Source organism: Pristiophorus japonicus, chromosome 15, assembly GCF_044704955.1.
Source record: "Pristiophorus japonicus isolate sPriJap1 chromosome 15, sPriJap1.hap1, whole genome shotgun sequence".
Classification (NCBI taxonomy): Eukaryota; Metazoa; Chordata; class Chondrichthyes; family Pristiophoridae; genus Pristiophorus; species Pristiophorus japonicus.
In genome coordinates this window covers 69,849,339-69,873,821 of record NC_091991.1, presented here as the reverse complement: position 1 = coordinate 69,873,821, position 24,483 = coordinate 69,849,339, and the positions used below count along the sequence as shown (strand labels likewise).

Below are 24,483 nucleotides of genomic sequence, written 5' to 3'. Positions count from 1 at the left end.
AGCGCTGGTGGTACTTCTCCAGTGCTTTGAGGTATCTACTGTATATGGTCCACGTCTCTGAGCCATATACTCGACCAGCTCCGTTGGGCGGGCCACATCGTCCGCATGCCCAACATGAGACTCCCAAAGCAAGCGCTCTACTTGGAACTCCTACACGGCAAGCGAGTCCCAGGTGGGCAGAGGGAATGTTTCAAGGACACCCTCAAAGCCTCCTTGATAAAGGCACCTGGGAATCCCTGGCCCAAGACCACTCGAAGTGGAGGAAGAGCATCCGGGAGAGAGCTGAGCATCTTGAGTCTCATCGCCGAGAGTATGCAGAAACCAAACGCAGACAGCAGAAGGAGCGTGCAGCAAACCAGACTCCCCACCCACCCTTTCCTTCAACCACTGTCTGTTCCACCTGTGACAGAGACTGTAATTCCCGTATTGGACTGTTCAGTCACCTGAGAACTCACTTTTAGAATGGAAGCAAGTCTTCCTCGATTTTGAGGGACTGCCTATGATGATGATAACCTTTTTACTTGAAACGGCTTCAACCTTCCACTAATGAAGTGAAGAGAGGAATTTGATGCAAGCACATTAAGCATTCATAGAATTACATAGAATTTGCAGTGTACAAACAGGCCATTCAGCCCAACAGGTCTATGCCGGTGTTTATGCTCTGCACCAGCCTCCTCCCACTCTGTTTACTTCATCTCATCCTATCAACATATCCTTCTATACCTTTACCCTCATGTACTTAAAATGCTCACTGGGCGGGAGCTGTTTCATCTCTGTTCTTGATGCAAATTATTAATGACTATTTTTTGAGGAAGACAAGTATGAAGCTCTGAAGGCTCAGATGTGAGACCTTTGAACTCTCAATGAACTGTCAGTTGTGGTGCAACCTTTTCAGACATTGGCAAAAAAAAGGGGTTATGCTGTCGTAAAATCATCTGTTGTGAAATGTTTCTCTGTTTAAGTGGCACCCTTTGTGAATGCTTTAAAAATGTGTTGAATCTATAAGGTTGGCATAATAAATCATCGGCAATTGTAATGACATCTATTGGACGTGCTTATCTCAAAAGTGTTTTGGTTCTAATTTAAGCCCTAGCAGCTTCTCTGATTTCCATTCCAAGTATGATTAAGTTGCCATGATTTCCTTATGATTCCAAATGGAAATGTGTTTCTTTTGCGGCTGTATTAATTTAAAAACTTTATTTTCCATACATCCAAATGATGCGTGTTTGCGTTTGTACTTAAAATTGGTAAATCGGAAATGTAATTAATTTAATTTACTCTTCTTTTAAAGCTCATTTGTGCAATGGAAAATATCACAAACATTTGCAAGAATTCTTTGTTCCTCTGGTGGTTCGTTACATTGACTTGATGGAGTCGGCGATTGCTCAGTCCATTCATAAAAGTTTCGAACAAGAAACATGGCAACCTGTGAAGTAAGTGCCTTAGAGATGCTTCCCCTCATAAAATTTTCCTTCCTTTAGTGATAGCTGTCTGTTGGATTGGAGTTAGCTTTAACAGTGTAAGAGCTTATACCTGGTGCCATGGTAGAAGGTGGGTCTATAAGAAATAAATAGAATGGTGACTCGGCACACCCATTGCAGCTCGCTACCCAATACGTTCCTGCAAGAAGGACATGTAAATTACATTAGAGATCTTGCAAAGGGGATCCCAGATGATCTAATGAAGAGTTGTTCACATACTGGAAGAACACAAGGAGGTGATCCAAATCACAATCACACTACCCATTGGTAAAATATATCCTATATGGTTTGTTGAGATGTCTCCCTCTTCATTATGAAGAAAGACAAGTAAAAGGTTTGGATTACAAAGCCTGAATTGAGGGAATATTAATATTTTCTTGTACAGTGTTTGCTGGTACCATTTTAATGCATGTTTAGACAAGTTTCCAGCCAAAATGATCCTGCCACAGTTTGATATTTTCCCACACTGCTCACATTACCTGTTAAACCATCAAATCATTTAGTGGAGCAATTCACACAATGAGACAAGGACTAACTTCATTTTGACAATCAAAATCAACAGTGTAAAAATAAACTATCGACTGTCAGAATTATTCGTAAAAAACATGCTGTTTTTTTGGGTTTAGGCTTTATTTTAAATGAATGATTTCTCAGATACTGATTCATTCCTTACATACTCTATGAAAGGTGAACAGATTGGAACAGTGGGTATTTTAGATGCTAATTCTTAGCCAGTGTTGTAACTGAGAGAACATCTTATTCAACCTTGAGCACCATAAACAAAAGACAGCGCCTTCGTCAATGCAGTGCACCCTCAGTGCGGCACTGAAATGTCAGCCTAGATCAGGCAAAACATTTTATCTGCACGTATTTAACCGAGTAACCATTGTGTTTTCCCGGCCAGTTTTTAAAATCATTGTTGCTTTGAAATTAGACCATGTGATATCACAGTGATATTACAGTGGGGTCACTTAATACTTTTGCTTAAAATGGATTAAAATCTCTGTGAAAATGGCAGAGAATAAAATTTCTTATGAATCTTGTATCGCAAACAGTGCAATTTCAAACCCTGGAAGAAATTTAATGAACTCAATTATCCAACTATATCTTCCATAAGCAATTGTCTCAGTAGGTCCTGTCTAAATGGTTAGACAAAACGTAAACATTTTACACCGTGTGACAGTTCGGCTCGGGTAACATTTGTGCCTCTTGAAACAAAAGTCTGTGGGTTCCAGCCAGCTCTGGGACTTGAGCTTCTAATCTAGGCCGATATCAGTGCCACACTGAGGAAGTGCTGTATTGATGAAAGTGCTATCTTTTGGATGACATTAAAACCAATATCTCACCTTTATCGAACACCACCAAAACAAATTAACTGGTCATCCATTTTCTGTTTGTGGGATCTTGTGTGCAAATGTGTTACCATGGTTACCGACACAACAACAGTGATTACACATCAAAAATAATTTATTCAAGGTGAAACACTGGTGTGTCTTGATTTCTTCTGTCAATAAATATCAACTGGTTGGCAGGAACGTGCATTCACTGTTTTATATGGTGTGGATCTGGTGGCCAAGAAACAATGGCATTTTGAAGCCAACTGACAAGTGAGTGCTGTGCTTACATCTGTCAGACTGCATTCCCAAGAAGAAGCTAGGACAGCTGGAAGAGTTACAATCCAGCAGTGTGCACGTGTGGAACTCTAACCTGTATGCTTGTGCAGATTGGAATTGGTACATGTTTGCATACGTGACCTACTCAACACAGAACGTCACTTCAGTGGATCAGTTCACATGAGGAGTAATATGATTTTGCCTACATCACATAACCTGATGGCTTGACAGCCTCATTGTGCAGCAGTATTTATGATTTGAACGCCATCACCATACTTCACTGTAGTTTAATCTTAGCATATGTGGGAGGACTGAAACGAAATGATGGAGGAATCCATGATCATAATCCAGGACTGTGCAGATTTCCTAGTTGAAGGGGACTGTAGGAAGACAAATCGCATCAGGGAAAAATTGAGGAAATGGGGAGAAAAAAACTTGAAGTAAAATATACAATAATGTCCTTTATAATTTGAAATAGAGGGTGTATCACAGAAAGTCTGCTATACTTAACCTGTACTTCAGAATAATTCTAGAGGACAGCTGTTTGAGGAACTGATGTAGAAATTTGTGTGTAATATATTCTTGGACACACCACAATTTACATGATCATAGGGATCATCAGCAGTTACATTGAAGTGTGGACCACCTTAGATTATCATTTCTGTCAGTCTTAAATATTAGCATCTTTAATATTGTTCTTACAAGGCGGGTGACTTTTGCTAATCTTTGTGCCTTCTTCAAAAAGTTATTCTATAATCTAATTGCCTTGTAAGTCAAGCATATTTGATCTTTGTGAGTCAATTTATTATGAAGATGCAACTGGAAGTCAACCTGCTTGCTTGAGTTGGAGCACACTTCTCCCCCACTGCATTGAATGAACTGCTTTATTCACTTAATTCTGGCATTTTGATTCCTCTGATGTTCTCATCATTCTTTCTTCCACAGGAACCTCACCAATAACCTCGCTAGCGTGAGCCTACCAAAAGTCCCAAGTCTGCCTCTTAATCTTCCACAAATGCCTAGCTTTTCTCCACCATCTTGGATGACCTCTTTATGTGATTCCACGTGTGTATACTGCAGAGTTGTGTAGCCGCTTGCTTGTGAAGTCTGCATGTTGTGTACATTTGCTCTTGTGCCCAATGTGTGTGTTTGAATGCAGGCGTGAGACAAGCTAATAAGCTTCCCCATAGCCCAAGAATCTTAGTTCATGAGCAATCGGATGTCAATATGGTTGCTTATAGAGGCACCTGTGTATGCAAAAACTGCTGAGAATAGAAGCAAATATTTGAAATAAAATGGTCTAAATGTTCTCCATTTCATACTGAATCTAAGTAATTAATCATTGAGTTATTAGTCATTCTATAGAGGATACATTAAAGGTCAAGACTGACTTACACTTTAAGGATGTTTAGTTGACATATCTATCCTGTGTGTCATAAACAAATGAGAATCTTAAATTATTTTCATCGGATATTTTAGTCCAGCAACAAGTGAAACAGCCATTATAAAATTCTGTTCTACTCTCAAAGTATGTCACTGACAAGAAATTACTTCACTTTTATAAAATCGGGGGGGTGGAGGGGAGACTTTTGGTCTGGGTGCCCAACTGGCATGGTATCGATGAGCCCGCGATGCCCATGCAAACACATCAGTTTGGAGGCTCGAGCCACTCTTTGGTTCGGGTCTCATTAACATTTTGTCAGCAAGCGGTAAACGGGCTCTTGGCTGCAGCGCATTGGCTTCCAAGGCAAAGAATCAGCCGGCATGGAAGGCCTGTTGGGAGTGGATGCTGGGGGCGGGAATTGAGAATGAGCCAAAATATTTTTGTGGGGCCCGGAGGAGCAACTCCTGCTCTTCCTAGCCGCACAAAAATATATAATTTTTAAGAACCAAAATGCTTAGCCTCTAACAGTCCCTTTAAGACTAGGCCTCTCAAAGCCTTGAGAAATGGGACTGCTATGCATATGCATGCCACCAATATTTCTTTGAAAGTCATTATAAGGGTCCTACAACAGGTGTAGGAACCAATTTGATTCTGACAGTCAAATGGGTGCATAAGCTCCCGACCAGAATTTCAACTGTCAGTCATCGATTTTTCAAGTGAGAAACAAGCAGCCAGTAGTTCACAATTTCTCCCATGAATCTGTGTCTAATGTTTTTATTCAGTGGAAGACACTTGCCAATTTGATAATTATGATCAGAGATATGAATGTTAAAAGTCTGAGAAGTATAAGATGACACTTGTAGTATGTTTAGCAAGAGAAAGAACACAAACAAAATGGTTGAGCTTGTTTTGATACACAATAGCCCCAATTGAGTAGCGCATCTGAAGCATCAAAGAGATACAAATAAGCCAGAGAGATGCCATGGATGGTTAGCAGCGACACTCCATGTAAGGTTAATATTCAGGGACCTTGAGCCAAGTCCAGTTTACATTGAAGGTCAGTGCAACAGATGTGACTATTAGCTTCTGTTTTCCACAGAGAGATAGTTAAGCCTGTAACTACTGTCGTCTATGATGTGTCAGTGCTATCGTTCATTTATCCATTTACTGTTTAATAAATTTGTTCATCAGTTTAGAGCCTAAGCTGCATTCTAGTCGCTTATTCTATTGCATTCCAAAGTCAAGGAAGATCGCATGAGGGCATGTGATGTAACCAGTAGCTGAAATAAAGTGACAGGGGCTTCTGTTTGACCCCTGGGCCTACTACCAATTACCTAGATATTGGGCAAGTAAAGAAGCACTCCAGGACATAGGGAGAGAGGTTGGGTTGAGAAAAAAATCTAGATAAAAACTCCAAAACAGGATAAGAGTAAGATATTTAAAACTGAGAGATGAAGAAATGTGAATCGAGGAAACGGAAAGTGAATAAAGGAGAACGTGAAATCAAGTGTTAGAAAAGTGGAAAGGAAGACAACAATGATGAAAATGTAACTGCGTAGATAAACTACACAGAGATGAACTTGATAAATAGTGTTATTGTTTTATACACTGCAAATCTTGTACGAAGAAACATAATGGGCCAGAATTTGCAGTACCTCTGGAGTACGCCTCCAACCCGATTTTTAAAAAATCCGCACTTACCTTCAGGCTCCCAGGTTTCAGAGACTTCGGGTCCTGGGTCTGCAGGCGTGCACCTGTGTAAAGGCCCACGGATCCCAGGGACGCAGGCGATTCAGAAGTGTCCCTGGGGTCATGTGGGCCAGGTCCTCCAATTAGAAAGGAGGATTCCTAATATGCTTATAGAGATTCCATTTATGAACGGAATCACCGTAAGCATATTAGGAATCCCCAAATAATTAAATAATTTATACAACTGGAATAAAAATAAATGTTGCCATTTACACTTTTAATTAGAAGTCCCTTCAATAAAGCATATACAATAAAAATGTAATATTTTAAAAAATAATTTTGAACATTTTAATCCGTATCAAAATTTGTATAAACTTATTTTAAATGTTTGTGCATGACTTTTTCTTTAAAAATATTTAATTTAAGATTTATATTAAGCCATATGCTAGTGAAAGCAGGCCCTATCTCTGCTTTTAGCAGGTGCAAGGGTTTTGTGAGCATTTGCTGGGCAGTAGTTAGGCCAACAGCCCTAACTCTACACCAGCTAAAGTGATTTTTGGGTTGGTGCAGTAGATCTGTCATGGTGAACCTTGTTAGATCACAAGTTCCAGGTTTTCGCATATATGCAGTGCATGTGGATACCTGGAACTTGTGGGGCCTTTCCGATGGCTGACGACGGCATACGCTGTGCGTCGAGAGCGCAAAATCCGAACGTTAATTTTAATAGTGACTAATTAAAAGATGCCTACCACATGATGACATGTACTGTGCTTATTTGTATCTACATTACAAAAATGTCTACAAGAATGGGTCCACTTCAAGATGTAATATAAATTGTACATAGTCATGTATAAAAGGATCAAAGTGCCAAGCCCACCCACTTTAACCTAATTAAATAGGCAATCTTGACAATTTAGGTATTTTATTCTGACTTTGCATGTTTCTCCCTGTTCAGGTGCAAGCCACAACCAGCCCTACAAATGATTCTCTGCTAACCATATCTCTCTGACAGTTTTGGAAACAGCTTGGGTTTTTTTTTTGTCACATATTAGCATTAGGTTTAATAAAATTGAACCAAAGGCTTTCAAATCAATTGGCAGGTGGTCAACATTAACTTTAGAAATATTGCATTAATATGGTGCAAATATTTATGCCGCGGTAAAGAGAGCAATGTGGAACTTAAAAAATCAATATCTTGTTGGTATTTGTAATGGGGAATATGATCTGTGAGCTGAAAGAATGTAATCCTGTTGGCTTGATGCCTTTCTGTACAGATGTTTGATATAATTGCGAGCAGGAATTTAGTTGTCGCAAACACTTCCTGTACAGTTGATAACTAATCAAAACTGTGGATTGCTTGCAATTAGAAGTTGCCATCCCTCACAGCCAGCAACATGCATAATGCAATAGTTCCAAACAACTTGGCGGCCTGCTCGCTGGTTTATTGGCATGAGTCCTGTAGACCAGACTCTGAAACCTAGCAACATTAAAGAGGCGATTGTTAATCAGTCCACAAATTGAGTTAACTTAAAATAACCGGATCCAAATGTTTTAATGACTGTTACAGTAAAACTTAAAGAAGTTCACTTGGTATCTATATCGTGCTGACTGCCAATCACCTGCTGTCACATGATATCTGTACTATCTGCCAGGTAGAACTATCAGGTATCCTTCTTACACTATGAAGAACAACATGACTCTGAATGTGTGTGCATATGTTTGGTATGTGTCTTTTGTCCTCATTGCACGCTGTCTTTGCTAGGAAATTGATTGCTCCATATTTCATTACACAAATCTGGATCTGTGTGGCTAGCACTTGTACTTTGCTGATCCCTTTCTGAATGGATTTCAGTTCATTTTAAGAGATTTAGGTTTCCATTGTTTTCACAATGAGCGTTGGTTTATAAGCCTACTAAAGTTGGGCAAACTCTTAATATGTTTGTCAACACAAAGGTTGCATGCTGACATAGAGGACAAAGAGCTAATTAAAGTATGAGGTTAAAAACTCAATGCTCTAATTAGTTCACAGTCCCCAGTTTCAGAATAGAACCCATGTGTGTTCCTCTCCTACAGCCATTTCCCACGTGTATGCAGTTTGGCACAGGTCCCTTTAAGATGATAAGGAGAGTTGCTTTTAAAATTTTACGTTTTTAGAATGTAGGATGTTATCTGCACTTAAATCTTAGATTTCCAGCCAATCTTACTGTGTTATTTCCCAAATATATTGGACTTGATGAATACATGTTTATTCATAACAAAAAGCTGCTCAAAATGAAAAGTTCTTAAACATGAGATAATCGTTGTTAGGAAAATATTAAGAACCAGGCTTATGATCAGCAAAAGCAACATAGCTTGCAGGTCCTTTATATATGTGGAACTGTGTTAATTTTCAAGAGGGCTGGACATTAAAATAGGCTACATTTTAAAATTAAAATGAGTAAGTGTGACACTTGGCGGGTTGTTAAAGGGAGTTATATTGTAAAAGATTGTCTCACAATGAGCCTTGATCAACCAAAATTTATTAAATAAAGTAATGGTGATTCCATCAACGTTCCTCTACAGAGGAAATTTAAACTTTACGGGCTGGAATCACTGAGAGTGGAATTGTACGAACATTTAATGTAGTGCTATCAAATTCCCTGGTCCATTATTTAAACATATGCATTGAAAATAAATGGGCTAATGCTTCTATTAAAATAACGGAAACAGGAATTTGATATGAGTGCATCAAGTGTTCATGTGAGAACATGGCTCACAGTAATTTCCAGACTCAAAAGAATATCAGAACTGAGCTGAAGTGAAGTTTTTGTCCTCAACTCTGAGTCGCTGCTGCCAGAAAGCTCTGCAATTTCTGCGTCACTGTAAACAGTACCATAACTGTGATGGACATTAACAGGGTGAGAATAAGATATTTACCAAGCAGCAATGATGTGCTCACTTTTATACAAACCCAGCGCTGGCAATGGGATAGATAAACAGTTATAATGAAGACTTTAGATGATTAAGCTTTCAAAACAATCCATATTGCTAATATATTTTGAATTAATAATTGATCATCCTACGCTGTGTTAGATACCCAATTTCTTCCACTTATACTGAGTCAGTATTAATCACAAGGTAACTACATAGTTCATGTTGTGGATAAATTAGATTCAAATATCAATTTGCTGTATCCGTACACTCTATAAGCAGTATGGAACATAAGAACAGGAGTAAGCCATTCAGCCCCTCAAGCCTATTCCGCCATTCAATTACATCATGGCTGATCTGTATCTTAACTCCATTTCTTCACCTTGGTTCCGTAACCCTTAATATCCTTGCCTAACAAAAATCTATCATTCTCTGATTTGAAGCTTTCAGTTGACACCCAGCCTCAACAGTTTTTTGAGGGAGACAGTTTGAGATTTCCACTACCTTTTATGTGAAGAAGTGTTTCCTGACATCACCCCTGAACCCCCTAGCTCTAATTTTCAGGTTATACCTCCTTGTTCTGGACTCTCCCACCAGAGAAAACAGTTTCTCTCTATCTACCCAATTTACAGTGACGCAGAAATTATCTGCTCTCTGAAACCCCAATAACAGAGACTCAAAGGTGAGTCAAAAAAAAATTCACCTCGGCTCGATTCTGATATTCTTTGAATCAAACATTTATTACAAGGTCGTCAGGAGCGGCAAAAGGTCAGAGAGGATGGCAACACGGCTGCTGCCGATGGCAACAAGGAGGGACAGTGGGAGGGTTTGGTGGGGAGGATAGACAAAAAACAATAAAATGTTGGAAAGGGAAACTTGCGTGCACTGGGAGAATATGGCAGTAAGGCAGAAGAACCAGGAATGAAGCAGGTGCGCAAAAGTCTGCTTTTAATCGCGCAAGATCCAACAGGCTAATGAGAAAAGGCCAAATTTGGGAATCCCTTGAGAAAGATCAAGAGCTGGTATTATAAGTACCAGTCAGTCAGCCAAGAACCAGTGTTCCAAACCACCTACTGGCAGAGAGGCACCTCCACCTTTCAGTAGCAAGTCTCAAACTACAAGATGAGAGTCAGCACTAAGAAGGTTAATTAACATTGGCATCAATTGTTCTTACTGTCTCAGTTTTCCTAATAGCATATTTGAGCTTGCTTATTAATAACTGGGTGATCTTTGGGTGGTACAGCATTCTGCTTTCATGTTCGACTCTCAAGTGATTTGCACTGATTGATCTGGTGGGAATTTGACTCACAGGATCTGTTGAGGAGACACAGAGAGCTTTGTCATTTATTGCCAGGTGTTTGTGGGTGGGGGGGGGTGCGGGGGGGAGTACTGAAGGGAGAGAGTGTTGGGACCGATTGTTTAGATGGAAGTTTTTTATATTGCATTAGGGTAATTATACCTTACTTCTGTAAACAAATTATTTTGCAAGTTTCCCTGATATGTTTTCCTTCAAAGATTTAATTGAAGTGAGCTGCTTTTCATCCTAGAATTTTAAAATATCAACAGATGTCCTGACCGTGATGCAACCTGTAATTGAGCCAATTTAAAGGCGCACATTTTTGGTTAAATCACCTCAACCAATCATGAGTAGAAAGACTACAGTTTTGTACCAGCCGTAAAATTTCCTGATGGTCAAATGTAGAAGATGTGTGCATGAGTGGGTTAGAACACACACATAGTTGGCACTACCAGTCATGGCCAGCACAACAAACCAGAAAACTAAATTAACCCCTTAGTTGCACACCATTTTTATGATCCATGTCAGTTTACATTTTAATTGATAGCAAGGAGTGGTTTCAAGATGGTAATGTAATTTTGGGGTTAAGCTTAGAGCTACAAACCACGAGAGTTTTGCTCTTATGGTTTATGATGTCGCCCGAAGCCCTCGATTAAATTACCACCTGGTAATCACTTCCAAAGATCCATTATTCTCTGCGTAATATGCAGACACGCGTATGTCTAAATAAGTAGCAGATGTAGGGCAGTTATGTGTGCAGTATTTTTGACCACTCGTGACTTTGGCTGAGATAAATAAACTAATACCAAGTAACCAGGATATTGTTGTGGGATCACTTCTTTACCCACCAACCCTTTCATCATAAATTCAAAGGAAGGTACCTTTTCTAACCAAGGTGTAAATTGCCCTATCGACAGCTCCATGATTACACAAGTGTTTGATTAACCCTGACCATTGAGGTAATCTTTTAATCCTGTCACACCTGCTTCGCAACATCCCTCGAGCCTTCTCTCCCTCACTTCTTTATTTTACCTTTATCATTTTATTTAATGGGTTATCTAACTTTTGTTTAAACATTTTTGGGTTTCATTTTGTGTTTTTCTTATTCTGACAAACCTCAAAAAATTGGAACTGATGGCATACAATGACAAAAATGATTCATTTTGTACCTGTTGCTAGTCAGGACTGGAGAAAGCTTGGGTGGAGGAGATTTGAGAAGAACATTTGGATCAAACATTTCACATTCTTAAAGTGCAGGGTTAAGTATCATCAGGCTTATATGCTTGTATATGTTCTTGCAGAAGGTATGCGATGCGATCTGTATGGACAATACTATGTTCACAGTTTCTTCTGAATCTTGAATGGTCACTTGCTAAGCACCTGATATTTTCTAGTTCTGAATTAGACTTAAATCAGGGATTAAGAGTGACGGTCATTTGTTTGTGTGTACAAATTAAAGACGTGCATGATTTTTTTTTCCTTCTCTGCAAATGTTCTCTCTTGAAGGCATTGAGTCTTTGCTGGGATATGGTTCCATGGGCACTGCTTAATCTCACCCAAGTCGTCATTTTTTATGTGTAAACCTAAACAGCGAATTTCAGCAGTCTCTTTGACTATGCATGCTTCATAACCAAGCCTGATTCTATCTTCATCTGACTTACATATGCACTTCCAGCAGCAGTGTTTGAGCAGTGACCTGGAATGGGAATCATAGCCAAATTTTCCCTCCCAAATCAGGGTCACTGAGGCCAATTATAGCATCAACTGACTCAGCCCAAACCAGGGAGAAAATCTTGGACCATCTGGTCTGTATGACTCTGCCATTCATTCATTTAACAAGTTGAGCCATCTGGCGTCCCATGAAAGAATTTTTACATGCCAGCTTACTGATGTGACTTTTTTTTTTGGAAGTACATTTATTATTGTTTGTTTCCAATAATTGTACTTAGTAAAACTTGATCAATCAATAGTGAGCTACTCTAAATTGGTACCAAATGCTTAACCATGTCTGAGACAAATGAACAATAGTCCAAGTAGTTACAACATTGCCATGGGACCACTACATTTCCCACATTGACCAATTAACTGTTTAATTAGGAACCTGGAGCATTTCAGAATTATTGTCTATTCAGTACTTTTACCAAACTCCACTCTGAATTCAAAACCCTTCAAACTACTATCACCCCTTTTAAACTTCTGATCTTGCTTGCCCTCCCTATTTAATCGCCCATTGACCAGGTAACTCTGGGACAGACACTTGTTATCAATAGCTTGTCAGAAAAAGAACCCCTTCTTGTATTCCATCCCATGTCCCCAGGGGCAAAAGACAGTGATGAGGACCCATGTAGCAAACTATTATCAACGAGCCCAAGTGTAACTGTGTTTGTAATGGATGTTCATTTTCTGTCGTCTGCTTGTAGCTTGCCTGTTTTGCTGGTTAATTGTTCTCCAGTGGCATGGTCTGTGAAACAAAAGGGCTCACGTGTCCCACAATGCTCTTCTGCTTTAGGAATGGTTCTTCCACATCTGAGGATCTCTTTTGGAAGTTGGATGCGCTGCAGATGTTCGTTTACGATCTGCACTGGCCAGAACCTGAATTTTCCCAGCATCTGGACCAGAGACTCAAACTCATGGCCAGTGACATGATCGAGGCCTGTGTGAAAAGGTATGGCTGTACAAACTGGTATTGCGGAAGAGGTTAACACAGTGGCTTTGCATTTTACAGCATTGTTCAATGAAGTGCTACATCATAGCATGAGGATTTCTGAAGAGATCATGGCCTAGAAATTGGATTGCACTCAAAATGGGGCGCGATCTGGGGGCAGTCCATGCTGCACTAAAGAAGCAGTCAGTAGGACCACTGTCAAAGTGGGCTGCTGGCCTCATTGTTATGAGCTATGGGACGAGGTCACAGCTCTGCAGGCAGCTCGGGGCAGAGGGGGAGAGCACAATCAGCTGACTGGGTACCGATCAATGGTCTAAGATGAGTCCGGTTGGGGAGGGAGGGGCAATCAGGAGGTGGAGTGGAGTGTGAGTATGGGCTGGCAGCAGCTCTTCCTGGCTCCACATTCAGGTAAGTAAAGACTATTTAAGTTGCATTTTCGGTGGCAGCCTCCCTTTGAGGACCATTGGTTTGCCTGTCGTGCACCTGAGAAAATTGCCCATGGTGCGTGACGCAGACAGTCGCAACCAAATTTCACAAAGGGGTCTCAAACAAGCATTCCCGATTTGGATAAGCAATTAGCCTAACACCCGTTTCAGCAGGTGCCTGGACGGCTACAGGGTTTCTCCAACCAATATGGCGGGCGGCACACTTCTGGTGCGGACTGAGTGTGCCCACGCCACACTGGGATCTGCAGTGTCCATTCCCCCGGAAAACAGGTCCTGCACAATTGAATTCCTAGGCCTATATATTGATTGTAAATCTTCATCAGCGAAGAACATAAGCAATTTATGTGTATTTGGTTGATGGGTTGTTAAAGATAAAACATCATCATCAGGATTGAAGTGTGTATTTTTGCAGAAGTTTTATCCATACGTCTGTAACGCTCTCGTCTGTGAAACATTTAATTTTTTAAACTTGTTTTTTTTAATTGAAAGCCTTTTCTCTCCATTCCACTGGTCGCCCCTGACAACTAATTAGCTGTGGTCAAGAGGACAAGTAGATGGCCTGTTTCCCAGACTTGTACTCATGGCAGTCTGAACCGACCCCCAGAACTCCACACACTTATGAATGCTGCACATGGTGATCAATGGAGAAATGCCACACCTTTATCAGGACTTCTTTTAAAAATTACCGAGTGAATCAGAATTTAAAATGCCTTCATTTTGTTTCTTCTTTTTCTGTTGGTAGTCATGTTTTCTGTAAGCCCTGAATGCTAATGACGTGATCAGAGGAAACTTGCTGGCAAGTGTTCACCCTGAAAGTGCTGGGGGCGCATTTAAGAGCAGCAAGTAGCCATTTAATTCAGGGTACTGCAGCAGTCTTGTTATTTAAACTATGTGCAGTAAGTCGGCTCTTTCTTGCTGTTGGGCTAAATAATTCCTCTCGGCCAGTGCTTCCAGTGATGTCATTGGTACTCCCTCTTCAAGCAAATAAAGAAACAAAGAGAAAAAAAATCCTAGATATGTAAAGGGCCCTGCTAATAAGACTCCCTCTTCAAACTGTGATCAATACTTGGTTCATACTTACTATGAAAGATCTCCTTCACCTTTCTGATCTTCATGATTTAAAATTAAATGTTTCACAGACTATTGTTAAAGAGTATTATGACTGCATGAATGAAGATTTTGCACAAATACACACTTCAAGGAATATTCCATTTATGCAAGGAGTGAAGGAATTGTTTTGAGAACAAGTGTTTCAGCATTGTGCTTGGACTTGTATTCCAAATGATGCTTTCAATATGAAAAGCTGCAGTTGAGCTGCACAGTGCAATTTGATTAAATCTGCACTTTCTTTTATAAATCAGTTTTATAAAATGTTCACGTCACATAAAGGGTTGATGAAGATAATTGTTCAAAGTTGATGATAAAAGTGTGTAGAACTTTTGAAACCAAGTGGCAGTTTTATTCCACCCTTTCATTTTTCCCCTCCTTTTCTGAATGTAGCTATTCACATTTTAGTAAGGATTCTTGGGTATCAGTCGCCCTCTGGTATGCTGTCAGATGGCCAGTCTCAATGTGTGAGCCTAGGCAGTGAGTGCGAGAAGGATGTTTTCTTCTGTGGTGAGGGGAGTATCACAGCTGAGCCCAATGCTGTCTGCACCAGGCATCCACACCCGCATGCTCACCCGTGCACGCACTTTCCAGGAGGGGTCCCAGAAAGTGATCAGGAGTGGGAATCGTGGCTTGTTATTTCTGCTCTCCTCTCCTGGGGCCAAAATTTCCCCATGAGTTGCACCGTTTTTTTTAATGTAACTTGATTTTTCTGGTGTATCTTTTTAGTTGCAAATATGGCCATCTAATTTGCACCAGTGTAAGTGAGTTAGTTAGGTTTTTTGTTCGGTCACTTTTTTTTTCAAAAGAGGACGTTCCCAGCCACTTACACCATTTATGTCAATTTGGCCAAAAAAAAGTTGTACTAAACTAACTTAGGGCAGCGTATGTATCCACTTTTGTCCGCACAGAAAGACATGACTTACCGTTAAGGAATCGTTGCAAGTAATTACATTTAAGGCACACTCAAGCACCAAACAAAGCACAAAAAGTAATAAGCAATTAATTAACAAATAAAATAGAAGGAACCCTGCACCAAAAGCACCAAGACCAAAGTAATAAGCAATCAATAAATAACAAATAAAAAAATAGAAGGAAAACTGCACCTAAAGCACCAAAATCAATCAGTAAATAACAAAGAAAAAATAGAACTCTTACCTTAGGGAATTTTAGCGTGCATGTGCAGAGGTCCCAGCACTGTTTTCAGCGCCGGGACCTAGCTCCGCCCCCTCCCCCCCCTCTTCATTGTACACCACGCCAGCTCCACAGATGGCCCGAGAATTGGCCATGATCGCAGGAAGTTTTTTCGGCGCTCAGTCAGTAGAGGGCTCGGCGGTGCATGGAAAAAACCGGAGGGCCAAATTTGGGCCCACTGTAACTTAAGGACACTGAGATCGTGGTGCCTAACAACTACCCTACCCTGGATTATCTTGTTTTACTCAGCTCACACCAAACATTGCACTGGGACTTTCTTGGTTTCTGTGGCCTAGGAGGGATTGATGTTGTAAGAAAAATCTTTGTAAAGTTACAATTTAAAATTTTTTTTTTAACTTGACGACGAAAAATATTCAAGTAAACCAAGCTGTGTTTTATGAAACAAGTTAGAAGCTAATTTTTCCCCCTTGGATGTGACAACAAAAGGGAAATGCTGTCCCCAGAGAATATAATCCTTTCAGTTGCAGTTCCATAAACCTATTTAAAGGATAGTAATCACATCTGTTGAGAGAGAGTGACAGGTTAATGAAAGCCTGAGGCTTCTGGGGCTAGGTTATGTGTGTATCAAAAGGTATTTGTTTCTGTTATACCAGTACACTGAGCACCCCTGATGGCTCAACGAATTTATCCAGTGAGTAGTTGAGTCATACAGACCAGGAAGATGACAGGTTTGTGTTGTGTATCTGTAAAGCATGCACTCCCATGTTCTGCCACCAGGGAGCTCATCCCCTCAAGTCCCAAGAGATCCCAGCATTCCTTGGGAGCACTGTATATAAGCCAGCCCCGAAGGCCTGTTCCTCTCTCTGGAGTGTTTTATTAAAGACTGAGGTCACTGTTACTTTAACCTCCCTGTGTGCAGCCTCATCTGTGTTAGGAACACAATAACTGGTGACGAGAATACCAAATCCAACGCAAAGATGCAGCAAACTGTGGGCATCCTGGAGAAGTTCTCGGAGGGTGAGGACTGGGAAACCTATGTCGAGTGGCTAGACCAGTACTTTGTAGCCAACGAGCTGCACGGAGAAGGAAGCGCTGTAAAAAGGAGAGCGGTCCTCCTCACAGTCTGCGGGGCACCGACCTACAACCTCATGAAGAATCTTCTGGCTCCAGTGAAACCCACAGATAAGTCGTATGAGAAGCTGTGTACACTGATTCGGGAGAATCTTAACCCGAGGGAGAGCGTGCTGATGGCGAGGTATCAGTTCTACACGTGCCAGCGATCTGAAGGTCAGGAAGTGGCAAGCTATGTCACCGAGCTAAGGCGACTTGCAGGACAATGTGAGTTTGATGGCTACCTGGAGCAAATGCTCAGAGACTTTTTGGTACTGGGCATTGGCCACAAGACCATTCTATGAAAACTTTTGACTGTAGAGACACCGACCCTCAGTAAGGCCATTGCGATAGCATAGGCGTTTATGTCCACCAGTGATAACACCAAACAAATCTCTCAGCACACAAGTGCTAGCAATGTTCATAAATTAACTGGAACTGTGTTTGCGAGCAGAAATGTACAGGGCAGAACCCACGAGTCTGCGACTGCCAGCAGGCCTCAGGTGACCCAGATGACTTAGTCCCCAACAAAGGATGAATGCAAGGAAATTCACACCTTGTTGGCGTTGTGGAAGCTTCCATTCAGCCTATTCATGCCGCTTCAAAGGGTATGTTTGCAAGAACTGCGGAACAATGGGCTGCGAGCTCTGCAAAACCTGCAAACCACCATGTGGCAGAGGAAGATCGGTCCATGGTGGATCAAAGCAAATTCGAGCCTGAGAGAGAGGAGGCAGATACTGAAGTACACGGGGTGCACACATTTTCGACAAAATGTCCACCTATAATGCTAAACGTAAAATTGAATGGCCATGGAATTGGACACTGGCGCTAGCCAATCCATCATGAGTATAAAGATGTTTGAGAGACTGTGGTGCAACAAGGCATTCAGACCAGCCCTGAGCCCCGTCCACACGAAACTGAGAACATACACCAAAGAGCTTACCACTATCCTGGGCAGTGCCATGGTCAAAGTCACTTACGAGGGCACGGTTCATGAACTGCCACTCTGGATTGTCCTGGGCGGTGGCCCCATTCTGCTTGCAAAGAGCTGGCTGGGCAAAATCCGCTGGTACTGGGATAACATCCGAGTGTTATCACATGTCGATGAGGCCTCATGTACCCAGGCTCTTAACAAATTCCTTCCCTTTTTGAGCCAGGCATTGGAAACTTTTCCGGGGTGAAGGTGCAGATCCACTTGGTCCCAGAGGCACGACCCATTCACCACAAGGCGTGAGCGGTACCTCACATGATGAGGGAGAGAGTGGAAATCAAGCTGGACAGGCTGCAATGCGAGGTCATCATCTCCCCAGTGGAATTCAGCGAGTGGGCCAGCCTGATTGTTCCAGTGCTCAAAAATGATGGCACGGTCTGGATTTGCGGCGATTATAAAGTAACTATTCATCGTTTCTCGCTACAGGACCAATACCAGCTATCCAAGGCAGACAACCTATTTGCGACGCTGGCAGGAGGCAAGACGTTCACCAAGCTCAACCTGACTTCGGCCTACATGACGCAGGAGCTGGAGGAGTCTTCGAAGGGCCTCACCTGCATCAACACGCACAAGGGACTGTTCACCTACAACAGATGCCTGTTTGGAATTCGGTCGGCTGCAGCGATCTTGCAGAGAAACATGGAGAGCCTACACAAGTCGGTACCACACACGGTAGTCTTTCAGGATGACATATTGGTCACGTGTTGGGACACCGCCGAGCACCTACAAAACCTGGAGGAGGTCCTCCAGCGACTGGATCAAGTAGGGCTGCGGCTGAAGAGATCGAAATGCATCTTCATGGCAACAGAAGTGGAGTTTTTGGGGAGAAAGATCGCAGCAGATGGCATTCGGCCCACAGACACCAAGACAGAGACTATCAGGAACGCACCACAGAACGTCACGGAGCTGCGGTCATTCCTGGGACTCCTCAACTATTTTGGTAACTTCCTACAGGAATTAAGCACCCTTTTAGAGCCCCTACATGTGTTATTGCGCAAAGATGAGAACTGGGTATGGGGAAAAAAAAAACAAGTAATTGCTTTTGAGAAAGCCAGAAACATTTTATGCTCCAACAAGCTACTTGTATTATATAACCTGTGTAAAAGACTTGTGCTAGCATGTGACGCATCGTCGTACGGAGTCGGGTGTGTATTACAACAAGCTAACATTGCGGGGAAGTTGCAACCTGTCGCCTATGCTTCCAGGAGCTTGTCTAAGGCCGAGCATGATTGAGAAAGAGGCATTAGCGTGTGTAATGTTCGGGGTACCTGTTTGGCCTCAAATTTGACCTGGAAACCAATCACAAGCCCCTCACATCCCTGTTCGCTGAAAACAAGGGGATAAATACTAATGCCTCAGTTCGCATACAAAGGTGGGCACTCGCGCTATCAGCGTATAACTATACATCCGCCACAGGCCAGGCACCGAAAACTGTGCGGATGCTCTCAGTCGGCTACCATTGCCCACCATGGGGGTGGAAATGGCGCAGCCTGCAAACTTGCTGATGGTGGCGCAGCCCGCAGACTTGTTGATGGTCATGGAATCGATTGAAAATGATAAGTCACCTGTCACGGCCCGCCAGATTAGCACTTGGACCAGCCAAGATCCTCTGCTGTTCCTAGTAAAAAACTGTATACTGCATGGGAGCTAGGCCAGCATCCCCATTAAAATGCAAGAGCCAATCAAGCCGTTCCAGCAGCGAAAGGACGAGCTGTCCATTCAGGCAGACTGCCTGTTGTGGGGTAACCGCGTAGTGCTACCAAAAAAGGACAGGGAGACATTCATCTCGGATCTCCACAGCACACACCCGGGTATAGTAATGATGAAAGCGATAGCCAAATTGCACGTGTGGTGGCCCGGTATCGACTCTGACTTAGAGTCCTGTGTACGGCAATGCAGCGTATGTGCTCAGTTGAGCAACGCGCTCAGAGAGGCATCACTAAGTTTGTGGTCCTGGCTCTCCAGACCATGGTCGAGGATCCATGTCGGCTCTGCGGGCCCGTTTCTCGGTAAAATGTTCCTGGTGGTGGTGGATGCTTTTTCAAAATGGATTGAATGTGAAATAATGTCGGGAAGCACCACCACCGCCACCATTGAAAGCCAGAGGGCCATGTTTGCCACCCACGGCCTGCCTGACATACTGGTCAGTGACAACGGGCCATGTTTCACCAGTGCCGAATTTAAAGAATTCATGACCTGCAATGGGATCAAACATGTCACCTCGACCCCGTTTAAATCAGCCTCCAATGGGCAGGCAGAGCGGGCAGTACAAACCATCAAACAGAGCCTTAAACGAGTCACAGAAGGCTCACTCCAAACCCGCCTGTCCCGAGTACTGCTCAGCTACCGCACGAGACCCCACTCGCTCACAGGGGTGCCCCTGGCTGAGCTACTCATGAAAAGGACACTTAAAACCAGACTCTCGCTGGTTCACCCCAACCTGCACGATCAGGTAGAGAGCAGGCGGCAGCAACAAAATGTAAACTGTGTCATGGGAAATTGATCTGAATGACCCTGTGTATGTGCTAAACTATGGACATGGTCCCAAGTGGATTGCGGGCACGGTGATAGCTAAAGAAGGGAATAGGGTGTTTGTAGTCAAACTAGACAATGGACAAATTTGCAGAAAGCACCTGGACCAAACGAGGCTGTGGTTCACAGACCGCCCTGAACAACCCACAGCAGACACCACCTTTTTCAAGTCCACAACACACACCCAAAGGATCAACGACACCACGCCGGACCAGAAAATCGAACCCATCACGCCCAATAGCCCAGCAAGGCCAGGCTCACCCAGCAGCCCTGCAGGGCCAACAACACGCCAGCCCAGTGAGAGCACAGCCAACACACCAGAACAGACATTTGTACTGAGGCGGTCCACCAGGGAAAGAAAGGCTCCCGACCACCTCACCTTGTAAATAGTTTTCACTTTGACTTTGCGGGGGGCGGGGGGGGGGGGGGTGGAAGAGTGATGTTGTGTATCTGTAAAGCATGCACTCCCATGTTCTGCCACCAGGGAGCTCATCCTCTGAAGTTCCAAGAGATCCCAGCATCCCTTGGGAGCACTGTATATAAGCCGGCCCTGAAAGACCTGTTGCTCACTCTGGAGTGTCTTATTAAAGACTAAGGTCACTGTTACTTTAATCTCCCTATGTGCAGCCTCATCTGTGTTAGGAACACAATAGTTTGATCCCTGATCTGTGCGGATTAACAACTGATCTCAGCTTGTACAGCAGTCGAGGTTCTACAGTTGATCCCTGCATGTCTGGTTTAGGAAAGGGAAAGTTAGTGATCCAGCAAGCCTTGCTGGAAATCTGTCTATGTGGACTTCAGGGCAGGACTACTCTGGTTAGACATCTCACATATGAAGAAATTCCAAGCTTATGCTAGGGGTATGCAACAGGAGGAAGATTGTTTTCACTATGTAAAGATGGGAAGTGTGTGTGAGAGCAGGAATGATATTTTAATGGGAGATTTCAATCAACCAAATATTACATGAGGAAAACCTGAATGATGCAGAATTGGTAAATGCTTCATTACCCAACATGTCAAGGAAGCCATAAGTGATGATGTCATCTTGATTCAATATCTGTAAATGACCCAGATAACATCCAGAAAATGGAAGTCATAGCACCCCTGGGCATTAGTTGCTGCAGAATGATCAAGTTCAACATGAGCTGGGAGTCATAACTTTGTAAGAGCTAAATTCAAAGAAATGAGGGAACAACTATTTAAAAAAGGAGGCAGACAAAAAGCAGGAAACTATAGACCAGTTAGCCTAACATCTGTGGTTGGGAAAATGTTGGAGTCCATTATTAAGGAAGCAGTAGCAGGACATTTGGAAAAGCAAAATTCGGTCAGGCAGAGTCAGCATGGATTTATGAAGGGAAAGTCATGTTTGACAAATTTGTTGGAGTTCTTTGAGGATGTGATGAACAGGGTGGATAAAGGGGAACCAGTGGATGTGGTGTATTTGGACTTCCAGAAGGCATTTGACAAGGTGCCACATAAAAGGTTACTGCACAAGATAAAAGTTCATGGGGTTAGGGGTAATATATTAGCATGGATAGAGGATTGGCTAACTAACAGAAAACAGAGAGTCGGGATAATTGGTTCATTCTCTGGTTGGCAACCAGTAACTGGTGCAGTGCCGCAGGAATCAGTGCTGCGACACCAACTATTTACAATCTATATAAACTACTTGGAAGGAGAGACTGAGTGCAACGTAGCCAAATTTGCTGATGATACAAAGCTGGGACGAAAAGCAATGTGTGAGGAGGACACAAAAAATCTGCAAAAAGACATAGACAGGCTAAGTGAGTGGACAAAAATTTGGCAGATGGAGTATAATGTTGGAAAGTGTGAGGTAATGCCGAAAAAAATCAAAGAATAAGTTATTATTTAAATGGAGAAAGATTGCAAAGTGCCGCAGTACAGCGGGACCTGGGGGTACTTGTGCATGAAACACAAAAGTATAGCATGCAGGTACAGCAAGTGATCAGGAAGGCCAATGGTATCTTGGTCTTTATTGCAAAGGGGATGGAGTATAAAAGCAGGGAAGTCTTGCTACAGCTGTATAAGGTATTGGTGAGGCCTACTCCTGCTCCTATTTCTTGTGTTCTTATTAACTGAAGCAAGTAGATTGGAGTAGGTTGCTGATAAAGATTTCAGTAGAGGGGAAGTGAATTACCTTTAAAGGTATAATGCTGAGCAAACAGAATAAAGACATTGCTGAAAGTTCAGACTAAACTATAATGCCCCTGCAGCCAAATGTCCTGTCAAAGTTCACACATGAGTAATGGCCCCATAGACAAGGTACTGGAGGGCCTCCAGTGATTGTGAACTTGTACCCCAGTAAGCATTCAGTGCTTTTGGGAGGGAAGCAAATTAGCAAGAAAAAATATAGTAGTGCAAAGGTGTGAGTTTGAATAAAATATATTTTTCTGAGTGTGAACCTCTCTTTGGATCTCTATGCATCGTACAACATCCCTAGAAGCAGACTGACAATCTGTTTTAAGCCTCTGTAATGCTGCAGTGAAACTGGCCACCAGAGGTGTTCAACAGCAGCCTGGGGGTCCCTCTACGCATTCAAACCTGATTGAAGACAGTTGGGTTTAATTGAGGGAACCCTTTTGAGACACTAACAGGTGGCAGAGTATCTACCAATCTCCCGTTCAGCATGCCAGCAGTAATACTTCGCTGTTGCCAACGGAGCCTCGGCAGCAGTTTCTGACAGCTGTAAAGGCACCAGAGAAACAAAATAATAATTAAAGCAAAATTACCAGAAACTAAATGAATTTCAATAATGAGGCCCACCTGTAGTATCTGTACCTTACGGAGAATTCAAAACAACAGGCAAATTAATAGACTCGGACTGCAGTCTCGTCCTTTAGATCAGCCTGTCTGTCTTGAGTTTCCTGTGATAGTATTACTTTAATGACTCATGGACGTGTAGGTGGGTGGGATTAGGGATAGTTATTAATTCCAAGTGTCTTTATCTCTACTACAACAGTTTTTGCTCCCACACACTGTTCAAGCCAAATATCAATATAATGGAGAATTTTAATGGATACTTTGTAACCAGAAATATAAATGACTGGGTTTACAGAGTTCTCTCATTGTATTGGAGTCGTGCCCTCTTTACGGGAAATTCCAATGACGGATTTAGTGGTAAATTTCAAACCTTTCATATCTATTTATTGGTTTTCTCCAGAGGTAAAATTATATTAACATTGTTGCTGTTTGAAGGGTTCCCATTTGATCAATAGCACACATTCATATATCAGCATTGAAATGAGGCAATATTTAATAGAAACATAGAAACATAGAAAATAGGTGCAGGAGTAGGCCATTCGGCCCTTCTAGCCTGCACCGCCATTCAATGAGTTCATGGCTGAACATTCAACTTCAGTACCCCATTCCTGCTTTCTCGCCATACCCCTTGATCCCCCTAGTAGTAAGGACCTCATCTAACTCCTTTTTGAATATATTTAGTGAATTGGCCTCAACAACTTTCTGTGGTAGAGAATTCCACAGGTTCACCACTCTCTGGGTGAAGAAGTTCCTCCGCATCTCGGTCCTAAATGGCTTACCCCTTATCCTTAGACTGTGACCTCTGGTTCTGGACTTCCCCAACATTGGGAACATTCTTCCTGCATCTAACCTGTCTAACCCCGTCAGAATTTTAAATGTTTCTATGAGGTCCCCTCTCATTCTTCTGAACTCCAGTGAATACAAGCCCAGTTGATCCAGTCTTTCTTGATAGATCAGTCCCGCCATCCCGGGAATCAGTCTGGTGAACCTTCGCTGCACTCCCTCAATAGCAAGAATGTCCTTCCTCAGGTTAGGAGAACAAAACTGTACACAATACTCCAGGTGTGGCCTCACCAATGCCCTGTACAACTGTAGCAACACCTCCCTGCCCCTGTACTCAAATCCCTTTGCTATGAAGGCCAACATGCCATTTGCTTTCTTAACCGCCTGCTGCACTTGCATGCCAACCTTCAATGACTGATGTACCATGACACCCAGGTCTCTTTGCACCTCCCCTTTTCCTAATCTGTCGCCATTCAGATAATAGTCTGTCTCTCTGTTTTTACCACCAAAGTGGATAACCTCACATTTATCCACATTAT

The 24,483-nt window shown here is 42.4% G+C and overlaps 1 protein-coding gene across 8 annotated transcripts in view; it reads left to right on the top strand.

Annotated features, from left to right (window-relative positions):
* Window positions 1-24,483, top strand: part of cadps2 (Ca++-dependent secretion activator 2) — an 863,559-nt gene that overhangs the window by 719,393 nt on the left and 119,683 nt on the right. For 6 of the 8 annotated variants that reach the window (XM_070900585.1, XM_070900581.1, XM_070900579.1 and 3 more), the window contains 3 exons: window positions 1,292-1,433; window positions 4,040-4,159; window positions 12,884-13,039. In XM_070900585.1, the coding sequence (XP_070756686.1) occupies window positions 1,292-1,433; window positions 4,040-4,159; window positions 12,884-13,039 (418 nt within the window). The remainder of the gene's footprint in view (window positions 1-1,291; window positions 1,434-4,039; window positions 4,160-12,883; window positions 13,040-24,483) is intronic. The other 2 variants (XM_070900583.1, XM_070900582.1) reach the window with 1 other exon arrangement.